Source organism: Orycteropus afer, unplaced genomic scaffold (genome assembly GCF_000298275.1).
Source record: "Orycteropus afer afer isolate SDZICR_OR568_19922 unplaced genomic scaffold, OryAfe1.0 scaffold00315, whole genome shotgun sequence".
NCBI classification, from domain to species: domain Eukaryota; kingdom Metazoa; phylum Chordata; class Mammalia; order Tubulidentata; family Orycteropodidae; genus Orycteropus; species Orycteropus afer.
Window position 1 is genome coordinate 903550 of NW_006921902.1, and position 13089 is coordinate 916638.

General features: G+C 37.9%; 1 protein-coding gene across 1 annotated transcript in view; it reads right to left on the reverse strand.

Annotated features, from left to right (window-relative positions):
- The window catches only part of NTM (neurotrimin), a 921102-nt gene that overhangs the window by 26455 nt on the left and 881558 nt on the right, over window positions 1-13089 (reverse strand). Inside the window, exons 4-5 of the mRNA XM_042782435.1 lie at window positions 4938-5072; window positions 1693-1813 (exon numbers count right to left, since the gene is read on the reverse strand). Of these exons, the coding sequence (XP_042638369.1) occupies window positions 1693-1813; window positions 4938-5072 (256 nt within the window). The remainder of the gene's footprint in view (window positions 1-1692; window positions 1814-4937; window positions 5073-13089) is intronic.

A 13089-nucleotide genomic window follows, 5' to 3' on the forward strand; every position in this document is an offset into this window, starting at 1 on the left:
GTCTGTGTTAATTGGTTTCCCTTTTCTTTGTTGAAGAGGGTCTGTGCAGTCCTTCTGCCTAGTCCGCCATCTTGCCGGAACTCTTTCTTCAATATATTTTAAGATCTTATTATTATTCTCTGTCTTTTGCTTGTACATTTCCCCCATAAAGAATAAAAATGAGATGATTAACCTAGATACTTGAAAGTCTACCAACTGATCCTGCAGTTTTCTCTCTCTTAATATATATTTATCTTCCTTCATACTTCAGTTTTTTTCTTAGTAAAATGTTGATGTGTACCATCAAGTCAATTCTCAGTAGAGTTTCCCTATAGGGTTTCCTAGTTTGTAATCTTTATGGGAACAGATCGCCAAATTTTTCTCCCACAGAACTGCTGGTAGGTTTGAACCACCAACCTTTTGGTTAGCAGCTGGGTACATTGTGCCACTGGGGGTGGGGGCAACTGAAGCAGGAATTCTAAGGAGGATAACCCTGTTTATTTATTGGAAAAGCACCACTCCTTTCTGCTTGATTTACTGGAAGAAGAGAGAAAGCTGACTATATATCTTCTTACTGCTTTGTGAGTTTGTTTTCCTCTTTTGAGAAAATTCTTTCATTTGTAAAATGAGCTAGGTGGATATGTCATACTTCACTGAAAAGATGCTAGAGTTTATCCTTAAATTTAAAAAGTGCTGCTTCTCATTTGGAAGGACTAAGTGATGAAGTGGCTTGGTGTTCAACAAACTTCCAATGATTGGTTCAGACCAGAGGAACTTCTGGTGTCTGGCGGTTAGCATGAAGAGAGAAGACCAAGGCACACTGATGATGTTCTAAGAAGTAGGCTACAGTTTGGTCACTTTGGCCAAGAAATCTCTCTCACTTTTCTCCTTCTTGGAATTACTTTTCTTGTTGTTTATCTTTCTCAGCTTCTCAAATTCCTTAATCCTTCTCTACCCCCTAAACACTTCAGGAATTTTTTGCTTCCTTCCATCACACCCACATTTTTATGAAAATGTTCTAAAGATAGACAGCCCTCAAATATTCATTTGCTGCCCATGCACCTTAAAATAGTTGTTGATAACAGTGATTGTCATGTTGCCTGGAGGTAGGAATCTGTGGAGCTCTGTGTTGACTTGCCATTCTATAACTTCTTGCAATGATAACCATCAGTGAATCACAACAAATGCCCTGATGATGGCTGTAACAATGGGAAGAAAGGGAGGAGACCCCCTCTTTGTTCCAACAATGAAAGAACAAGCAGGGCACAAAGGAGGGATAAATCAGGTCATGTCTCTTTTATCCACTGCCAGCTAACTTCTTAACTACAATTGGGCCTGGAGAGATTCAATCTCCCCTTAATGCAAGTTTGAGAGTATGTCAGAAATATTTGCAGGCAGAACATATTATTTTCTTGTCCTTGAAAACATTCATAGGCCTCACAATATTTTTAGTGGCCTTTCCTTTGAGATTTTGCTTTCCTTAAAAAAAAAAAAAAAGTTTTCTTTCAGTCTAGTTGTTTGGCAAGTGATGATTCTGCATGACAACAAGAGAAACCTAGCCAAAATATTGAAAACTTATACTCCCCCAATACATACTTTTCTTTTAAATAGGAGGAATTCAGAAAAGGATTTTATAGGAATTCATGTGCAACCCTCTGGTTTCAGGACTTGGCAAAGTTTTCTGCTCTAATGGGGTAAGGAGAGAGCCTTTACCTTTTGTCATCCTTGTACCACTGGAATTCTGCCAGGGGTACTGCTGAGGCTTCACACTGCAATGTCCCCTTTTGTCCCACAGGAACACCTGTGCCCTTAGCTTCTGAAATGTATGGTGGATCTGCAGAGAGAAAACATCCAGTATTATTTAAAAATGCATTTAAGAATGAAGAGCTGGCCTCATTCACTGATTTTGTTCTTTAGTCCCTGCCCTATTTCTGCTTACTTGTAATGTGAATTCATTTTACAACTGTGCCAGAGAATGGAAGATTTTTCATTATTGTAAGATTTTAACTCCATTGTTTTCAAAGTAAAAGCTTGGTCTTTCTAGCAGGCAGTTCTTCTCTGTACAGAGGTGGAATGATCAGGTGTTTAGGCATACTTCCCATTTAAACTCTTTAATGTTCATAGAATGATATCAACCCATCATAAAATGACAGTCAGAGATTTTAATTTCTGCACACCAGGTTCTTGCCAGAGCACATAGCCTCAAACTGTTTAATTTCCATCAAAAACTCAGGTGCAAGTAATATTAATCAGAGAGAATTGCCTGAAGGATATACAGATCAGTAATTTTTCTAGGTATTCTAAAATGGATCTCCTAATCAAGCCAGCCCAAACTAGACATGCATACTTGGTTTGCATTCATTTGAAGTCTTTCCCAAACTACCTGTGTCAATCCAACAGTTTACATTAAGTAAAGAACGTTATGAAAAATAAGCATAACAAACTTTCTAATCAATTTATTGCAGGAATACTATACAAGATACAGTTGACTGTATTTCATAGTACACTTTTGTGGAGATCCCAAAGAGGAACTTCTCTGGGGTCTCAGTACCAAGAAAAGCAGTATTTCTCTGAGGAAACTCACTTGGTAAGTAAATCTTAAAGCAGATAATCTTTCCTTTCTTTGCTTTAACAGTTCAAAGCCAAATTCTGGACCTGCATCTAGCGATGGATATTGGCATGCATTTTGTGTTCTCATTTATCATTGGCTTTTGATTATTTTCCTGTATATGATCTTCCATTAAGTAGCCATGATGGTGTAGTAGGTAAGGAATTTGGCTGGTAACCAGAAGATTAGTGGTTGAAAGCCACCAGCTGCTGTGCAGGAGGAATATAAAGCAATCCACTTCTATAAAGATTTACAGCCTTGGAAACCTTATATGGGTCACTATGAGTCAAAATCTATTTATTGGTGGTGAGTCTGGTTTGGTGGTTTTGGACCTTCCACTACCTAATGTTTTAGGTTAATCTTTATGAACTGTAAGTCATCTTAAGTTTGGCTTGTTTATTTTTGTTTTAAAAAATTTAATTGGACAACCTATTACTGTTGAGTTGATTCTGACCCATAGCAACCCTATATGACAGACAGAGTAGAATTGTCCCATAGTGTTTCCAAAGCTATAATCTTTATAAAAACAGACTGCCACATCTTTCTCCCATGGAGCAGCTGGTGGGTTCCAACTGCTGAACTTCTGGCTAGCCACCAAGCACTTAACCACTACACCACTGGAGCTCCTTATTTTTAACAGATCAGTCACATTCACTCATTCCCTGATGTTAAGTTGGATCCGATTCATAGAGACCCTTTCTTCGGTTTCTGAGGTGGTATCACTATGGAAATAGATTGCCCAACCTTCCTTCCAATGAGTGGCTGGTGGGTTTGAACCACCAGCTTTCTGGCTAGCAGTCAAATGCCTTAGGCACTATGCCACCAGAGCTCCTTTTAATGGATAGAGTATTAAAAATAGTAGCACTGTAATCCCCACTTAAATTTTATGTAATTGTATTCCAACCCCATAGTCTATTTCCCTGCTTAAGTGCTTCTTACTAACTAGGCTCAAATTGTAACAGAAACAGACATATTGAAGTATAACAGGAAATAATTAAAGAATGAGTATTGACATATACAAAATAGCATTTATTTACTTCCACCCATCCACGTTTAAAAGGAGAAAGGTTTCTTATTTGCTGGGTTAGCAATTGGTCACTATTCCGTTCTAAGAATTCAAGAAATGAGCACAGCATAGAATAAAACATTCTAGAATGTCATAAAGAACTTAGTCAGTGTACATTGAAGAACTGAGTGTAGAAAGGATGAGAGAGAAAAGTTGAGTGGGCTGGATTTCAGAAGGGATTTGGAAAACTGATAAAGGAGATTGAGTGGTTGAGAACACAGTTTTTGGGTTTTTTTTTTTTTTTTGGATCCTGTACCTCTATTAGTAAGAAAAAGGATGTTTTTATTAGTAAGAAAAAGGATGCTTTTATTAGTAAGACAAAGGGGCTCTGGTTGCACAGTGGTTAGAACATTGGGCTGCTAACCAAAAATATGGTGGTTCGAACCCACCAGCTGTTCTGCAGGAGAAAGGTGAGGCAGTCTGCTTCTGTAAAGATTTATGGGGCAGTTGTACTCTGTACTATAGGATCATTATGGGTTGGAATCAACTTAATGACAGTGGGTTATTAGTAAGAAAAAAAGACTCGGCACAATAGTTAAGTACTAACTTACTAACTAACTGAAGGTTATAGATTTGAACCCACCCAGAGGCTCCGCAGGTGAAAAGAACTCATGATCTGCTTCTATAAGGACCAAAGCCTAGAAGAACCTATGATGCAGTTCTATTTCATCATATAGGGTCACTATGGGTTGGAATGGATTCAATGGCACACAATAACAAACAATAGTAAGAACTTTTTTTGAGCTATATCCCCAATATAGGAATACTTGTAAAATTATATTTAAATTATATGTATGCTTTGTGCATCAACATATGTGATTGCTAAAAGATAAAGTAAAATGAATATAGCATAAATAGAAGTTGTAATATTTCCTTTTTATAGCTCAATACATGGTTTTTGTACCATTTATGGTGATTCCATAAATGGTCTAGACAGAGAGAAGGTTGACAGCTGAAGAATGTGAGTAAATTATGGGAGAATTTGGGATTTGAAGACAAGTTTATGTAAATTATGCATTGGATTTCATTTAAAGAACTTCCAAATTTGAGATTATATTAAACTACTTTCAGCTATGATTTTTTTTTCTTTTAATATGACACCATGACATTTGAGATACCAAAAACTAGAATTTGGATTTGTTGCTCTTGAAAGCAGAATGTGAAAAAAATGATAATTTATTTGCCACTCTAAGTTAACAATTAGCTCTATGAAGTAGCTCTCCCTGTTATTGCAACAGCAGCATGCCAACCTCAGGCACACACAGGGTAAAGCAGGACACTTACAGTTCACGGTGACCTTCACTCTCCGTACCACAGGTGCGGACACGTCATTGGAAGCACTGCACTCATAGTCTCCTGACTGCTCCCGAGTGATGCCCTGGATTTCCAAGTATTCATCCTCACTTACAAAACCAACCGCTGCAGGAGAAGCAAAGAAGTGTGGTGAGACGAAGAAAAATAGCAAAGGGATAAACTTAGAAAATGAGGTATAAATTGCTTATGTCTGCAGAGAATTATGCCATTTCAAAGTTGAGATTCATAAGAATGATATTAGTTCTCTACTTATCTCCTCAGTCTCTTCTCCTTACCCCTTCCATCATCAACTTTTCTTTTGTTCCCCAATGGACTAGTTTAAAAGTTTGTGTTGCTATCTGAACATAAGCACAGTAACTAGAGAATTACTGGTCCTTGATAAGTGATTCATAATTTTGACATTTACACCACCTGAATCTTGCCAAGCAGTCTCACTTTGGGATCAGAGTATGGCATCTTGGGTGAATATTAATCCTTTCTAATCTCAAGGAAGGAGCTCTGGTAGCATAGTGCCTAAGGCACTTGACTGCTAACTGGAAGGCTGGTGGTTCAAACCCACCAGCCACTCCTTGGAAGGAAGGTTGGGCAATCTACTTCTGTAGTGATACTGCCTTGGCAACCCAAGGAGGGGTCACTATGAGTCGGGTCCAACTCGACGGCACAGAACAACAACAACAGCAACAACAACAATCTCAAGGAATCATTTAGATAAAGCCTTGAAGGGAATCATTTAGACTAAGCCTTGAAGAGTAGACTTGATTATTGCATCCCTAATGTACCATACATACACATACATATACAGATATGCATGCATGTACATACACACCCAGATCACAAAAGGGAGTGGAAATGCAAGTATTTCTGCTTTTAGATTTAGACAATCAATTAGATAAGCAGAAATCAACTTGCTAAACATCAATATGCTAGAACTCTTGGGTACAAGATCCTTACAACAGAGCAACAAGGAAGATTTCACATTGATGCCTAACAACAAACATGGCAGAATGCAGAAAGCAAGGTATTTAAGGCAAAAAGAAACAGCTTCAAATTTTACTGTGTTACTTAATCATCCTGAGATTCAGTTTCTTTAATGAAATTTTATGAATACAATGACCCAGTACCTACTGGACTTTATACTTGATGTCTGGCCACAAATAAGCAATTATGGAAAGACCATGACATTTAAGCTGAGATAGTATTATTTAAAACTTCTTTCACACAGGAACCCTGAACCTTAGCTTCCTTGCTGAAGACAATGAATAGCAAAAATAATTGTCTGCTTACATTCCAGGAATATTCTAATTCATCTGTCCAGTGAGGATAATTAGTATGACCATACATTTTATCATGTAAATTGGAGTACATTTAAGGGTAAGAGGGGATGCTATTAATAATTATTCTGGGACAACAATAATAAGTTGATATTGTCCATGGCAATTGAAGGACATTTTCTCAGACATAGTATACATATACTTCTGATACCTGACAGGGTTGTTTAGAGAAACAAATGAAAACAAATATTACATGAGTGCACTTTGAAAACATACACATTACCCACATGTTGTTTTAGTTTTTGATCCTGAAATCGTCCTGAATGCATATAGTTTCAGGTAGAGAGGAGTCATCTTAACATGAGTAGCCCTAAAGTACTTCCTTGATCAAAAGCCTTATGGGGAAGGGAGGAAAGGTTTATTTTCCTTCAGGTCATGACAACTCTTTATGTCTCCCACATGTTTCTGTTAATACAGAACATGAAAATGATAACTGCTTGAAAATAATTTAACACAAAGAAGTATATATGTGAAATTATGAAATGTAATCTATGATTGTATGGGCTCTGTGACAGTGGTAAGCACATCATTTTTCTCAAGATAAGGACAGTAACAATAACAATGAAACACTGATCATATAAAGTTCTGCCACTATCTTGCTCAACCCTGTCCTCACTCTTTGGTCATGCTATGTGCTGCTATCCAGTGATAAGCCAAACCTGGCATTTTCTCATGAGTCTGCATGCCATATCCCACTGCCTTCAAGTCAATTCTGAATCATAGCAACTCCCATTGGGTTTGAAAGGCTCTAAATCTTTACAGAAGCAGACTGCCTCATTTTCTCCCAAGGAACAGCTAGTGGGTTTGAACCACCAACCTTTTGGTAATTAGACCCATGCCTTGACCACAACACCACCAGAGCTTCTTCCAGGCCATATGGGACCTACAATATGTATGTTCAGAAACTCTCTTGCCTCTATTGCTTACAGAATAGCAAAATAACAGTCCATAGCCATTATAACAAGGAGACAAGAGTAACTAAATTCACAAGAAGAACTAGGGACATATTAATAAGTAGAAATAGAGTTAAAAATTTCCAGGATACAGAGAGGACAATCAGCATTAATCCACAGAGATTCAGTCTCAACTTGCAAGAAACTTCAAATTGTCTCAGTAGACTTTATTATTGTTGTTTTCACTATTTTCACTTTAAAAAAAATGCATTTTATTGAATTATAATTTATGCACATGTACAGTGAAATACACAAAACTAAAGTGATATGGGTCAATGCATTTCTTTCTTTTATTTATTTATTTTTTTCAGTGTTCCCTCCCCTCCCCTCCCACCCCTGGTAACCAACAAAGAAAGCTCCCTTCCATATATAAACCACTTTTTGACTTTTTACAATAATGAACTAATACTATATTTGTTCATCTGTGATTGACTTCTTTCACTTAGCATAATTTCCTCCAACATCATCTATGTTATATGGTGTTTTGCAGATTCCACATTATTCTTTAGGGCTGCATTGCATTCCATTGTGTGTATGTACCACAGTTTGGTTATCTATTCTTCTGTTGATGTGCATGTAGGTTGTTTCCATCTTTTTACTATTGTAACTAGTGCTGCAATGAACATGGGTGTGCATATGTCTGTTCTTGTCCTGGCTCTCACTTCTTTAGGATATATGCCTAGTAATGAGATTGCTGGGTCAAATGTTATTTCTAATTCTAGCTTTTTAAGGAATCACCATACTGTTTTCCACAGTGGTTTTATCATTTGACAGTCCCACCAACAATGTATGAGAGTCCCAATCTCTCCACATCCTCACCAGCATTTATTATTTTCTGTCTTGTTGAACTTTGCCATTAGTGCTGGGGTAAGATGGTATCTCATTATTGTTTTGGTTTGTATCTCTCTGATGGTTAATATTTCTTCATGTATTTGCTGGCCACCTGAATATCCTCCTTGGTGAAGTGTTCATTCATGTCTAGTGCCCATTTTTCCATTGGATTGTTAATCTTTTTGTTGTTGAGGTGTTGGAATTTTCTATAAATTTTACAGATAAGTCTGTGATAGTTAAATTTGTATGTCAACTTGGCTGGGCCTGGTTGAGTGGCTGGGAAGCTGGTGGTAGTTATTCCCCATGATGAGACTGGCAATCAACTCCAGGGTGGGATCTACCACAAGCAGCTGATTAGCTGCCTTTGGGATGTGATCTGCTTCCTGCATATAAGAAGAAGCCTTAGGGATAGTCTCTAGCTTATGGCATGCTTGGATCCTGCATGTAGCCGTGTCATTGTTTAGCAGCCTGCCATGCTCTGCTGACCTTGTGACTTACAATGGACTTGAATTAATGACCTGCCGTGTGTTTGGTAACATTGGGACTGTGCCATTTTATTTGTTGACCTTGAACTTGTTAGCCTCAGCAGCCAGTTGCTGCCTGAGTGAAGAGATGCCTCTAGCTTCAGTGGGCCAGGAGCAAGAGGTAGAGCTGAAGCCCAAGGTTGAGGGGCTTTCACACAGCCCCTAGAGCCTGGCACATTGAACTTAGATTTAAAGCCTCCAAACTGTAAGAGAATAAATTCTTGTTTGTTAAGGCCACCCAATTTGTAGTATATTCTTGTCAGAGTGGCACTAGGTAACCAGAACAAGTCCCTTGTCAGATATGTAATTATCGACAAGTATGAAGTTGTTGATGTCATTTTGTTATGTGCTTTTTTGTGGTGTTGATTTCTTTGTTCCATATAATTTTCTGTGGTGAGCTCATTTTCTGAATTGTGTTATGACTTTCTTGGTTGCTATTGTTTTATTATTTGCTAAATATTTGTACTGGTCCTCTTTTAATTTTGATGTGAAGGTTTATCATTTTTCTTTAAGGTTACCCTGTGATTTATAATTTCTTCCCAAGTTTAGAACAGTCCATTCTAGTTTGTAGTTGTCTTCACTTCCCTACCATTTAGAAGTTCTGTAACCACAGTTCTTTCCCTCTTTTTCATTTATAGTTGTCTTCATTTGTCAATTGATGTCCCTGGTTTCCTGTTTACAATCTTGTAGGCTTATTTACTTCGGATATTTCTATTTCTGGATTGGTTTTTGGGTTATGTCATCAGGTGTGTTAATGGTCAGTTGTTGTTTGTTGTTATAGGTTCTCTGATGAAAGGACTTCCTTTAGCATCTCTTGTAAGACTGGTCTGGTTTTAACAAATTCCAGTAATTTCTCCTTATCTGGAAATCTCCTAATTTCACCGTCATATTTGAGGCACTATTTTGCCAGGTTTATAATTCTTGGTTGGAAATTTTTTCTCTCTCTTTTCTTATATATGCCATCCCACTATCTTCTCGCCTGCATGGTTTCTGCTGAGATATCTGAGCTTATTTGTATGGGTTGACCCTTGTAGGTAACTTTTTGTTTAGCTCATGCTGCTTTTAGGATTCTTTCTTTGTCTTTGGTTTTGGTGAGTTAGATGATGATATATCTTGCTGATTTTCTTTTGGGTTCTATCCTGTTTGGGGTTCATTGGACTTCTTGAATGGATATATTCTTATTTTTCATTATACCAGGAAAATTATCTTCCAACAAATCTTCAACAATTTTTTCTGCAGTTTTATTTGTCTCTTCCTGTTCTGGAATTCTGATTACACATAGGTTATTCCTATTGATGGTATCCCACGTGAACCTTAGGCTTTCTTCATTTTGTTTTGATCTTTTTTCAGATTGTTCCCTTTCCAAAGAAGTATTGAGGTATCTGCCTTCAGTCTCACTAATTCTGTCTTCCATTGATTCAGTTCTACTCTTTTGCCCATTCAATGCATTATCTAGTTCTGAAAATTTAGTATTAATCTTCTGGATTTCTGCGTATAGATTTTGTATCATTTATAATTTTTCATTCATTTTGTCATTTTGTTCTTGTATTGTCTTTCAAAATCGTGCCACGGTTTTCCCTGTGTTGTCCTCAATTTTGCCTGTATTTTCCTTGATCTGTCTCTCAAATCATTGAAGGTACCTAAATATAATTATTTTGAATTCCTTATTGGGAAGTTCCAATGCTGCATCTTCCTCAGAGATGCGTTTTGGGTCTGTATCCTGGTCCCTTGTTTCTCCTGCTTTATCTTGCTTCTTTGTGTGGACTGTGATACTCTGTTGTCTCCTAGGCATTGTGATTTTTTTGTGTTTATATATATTCGGTGATTGTATGCTGGAGTGACTAGCCTACGATTTTCATTTTCTTTGTTTTGTTTGTATGTTATTTACATAAGCAAGGAACTGTACTGTGTTCCTCTATTTGCTAGTTGGTAGCACTTATACACTTACCACCTGTCTCCTTGCCCATTGTCTGCCTCCCATATGTGCCTGTCATCCTTGCAAATGGAACCTATTCTTAGGTCCCTGAAATCTGAATGAGAATGCTGTCACTTTAAATCCAAAATGGCCACCACTTGTAAACATTCATAATGGCTGCGCCTTCAGTCACTTTAAATATTCAAAATGGCTGCTTCTTATAAACCTTCAAAATGGCTGCACCCTCGGTCACTTTAAATATCCAAAATGGCCATCGTGTGTAAACAATCAAAATGGCTACACCCTTCAGACAGCTGAAAGTCCACAGCTCAGGTTGTCTTCCTCCTTGCTATTTCCCTTCCTAGTCATAGGCTACCAGTACAGTCATCCCTGCAGCCCTTAGTGACCAGGGCTGATCTTTAGGTCAATTCTCAGGTCCCAATACCACTTGGAAATATTCAGGCTATTGGTCCCGTCAGATTAGGTGAAGAGTCCACTGCTCTGATCATCTCTGTACTCACTGTTTTCATTCAGGTTTTTCCACTTGTTGTTGTTGTTGTTGTTATGTGCCGTCGAGTCAAACCTGACTCATAGCGACCCCTCCTTGGGTTTCCGAGGCAGTACCACTACGGAAGTAGGATTGCCCAACCTTCCTTCCGAGGAGTGGCTGGTGGGTTTGAACCACCAGCCGTCTGGTTAGCAGGCAAGTGTCTTAGCCACTATGCTACCAGAGCTCCCGGTTTTTCCACTAGTTGATGCCTAATCCACTTCTGTATACTTCCTTTCAAAGTTCAGGGCTCCAGGATTATCTTCTGTATCTCTGTCAATTGGTTTCTCTTTTCTTTGTTGAAGAGGGTCTGTGGAGCTTGTCTGCCTATTCTGCCATCTTACCAGAAGTCCTTTATTATTATTGTTTTTTAAGCATCTTCTTTATGAGGCCAAAAAAAAAAAAGCTTGATTATAGAAAGAGTGCAGGAAAATAAGAAAGGAGAAGAAGTTTGAATAAACTGAAGCATTTTTGGTCCCTTTTGTGTTGTCATTGTTTATTTGCTACCAAACTCAAGCTTACATTTGTCAGCTCTTTCTCTAATGACAATGCTATAATTACTGTGCAAAGCATCTCTGAGACAAGTGTTACACTTAATATTTCCATTAATTTTAAATGGTAGTCCTTGGTATATATGTGTGGCAAATGGTGTCATATTTTAATTAGTCTTGCCCTACACCATCTGAAATTAATAATAGCTCAAATTACCAGTGTAATTTACAAATTAACAGTGCTGCGGCATTAGGAAATAAATTAGCTCTGGACAGCTGCTTCTGTTTCTCCAAACTCCAGTGTTGGAACAGTGATTGGTAGCACCTCAGGTCTCCTGGGAGGCTGTATACAACACTACCAAAGTGGAGAAATGAAAATACAGAGAACTCTCTGGGTCTCCTATCCTTCTATCTAGCTAAAGACCATACATGGATTTTCATTCTACCCTCCAAATATGCTCCTGTGTGACCACAGTAAGATTTACAGGGACCTAGATTAGAGGTTTTCTGATATAGACATCCAAATTGAGAAACATATTGATAGAACTGAAGTCAGACTAAAATGTAACTTCACAAATATTAGGGTGATAAATACCAATAACTTATCAAGTTTTCTGGGAGGATATATTAACTAATGTTTTTGTAAGATGGTAGTTAACAACAATCACAATTTTATATGTCAATATCAGGAGATCTTATCTAGGGAAAGAACTTGGTTGGCTTAACATTTTGGGAATGCATGTATTCTGTTGTTGTTATTGTTAGTCACCATAGAATAAGCTCCAAGTCATGGTGACACCATGTATAACAGAACAAAACATTGCTAGGTCCTCTATCATCTTCACAGTCATTGGTATGCACTAGTCTATTGTTGCTGGCCAGTGTGTAATCTGAGTGCCTTTCTACCACAGGGGCTCATCTTCCAGCCTGATATCAGACATTATTCTGCTGTGACCCATAGATTCTCATTGGCTAATTTTTGGATGTGGATCAACAGGCCTCTCTTCCTGGTCATTCTTCTTAGTCTGGAAGTTCCACTGAAACCTGTCTATGATGGGTGTTCCTACTGGTATTTGAAGTACCAGTGGCATACCTTCTAGCATCCTAGCAATATGTAAGCCACCAGAGTATGACAAGTTGACAGACAGACAGATGGATGGTAGATTCTATTACTATAGGTAGGGGATTTACACATAAATCTTCCTTAAAAAAGTCAATGAGGCTTAGTTATACTATCAGGTTTTCTCCACACAGACTGTAGACTTTTCTGCCTCCTGCTCATGGCCCACTGGAGCTAGAGGTGTTTCTTCACTCACACAGCTGTTGGCTGCTGAGGCTGAGAAGCCCCAAGGTTGACAAGTAAAGCACAGTCCCAATGTTACTGATGCACACGGCAAGACACAAGGATCTTATTGCTCATCAATTATTATATGTTTAGTTTTTTACTGAATTGAATACATCTATATATGATGTACTTGATACAATATAGGAAAATGTTATGTAAATTTTAGCTCTCATTGTCATTATTTT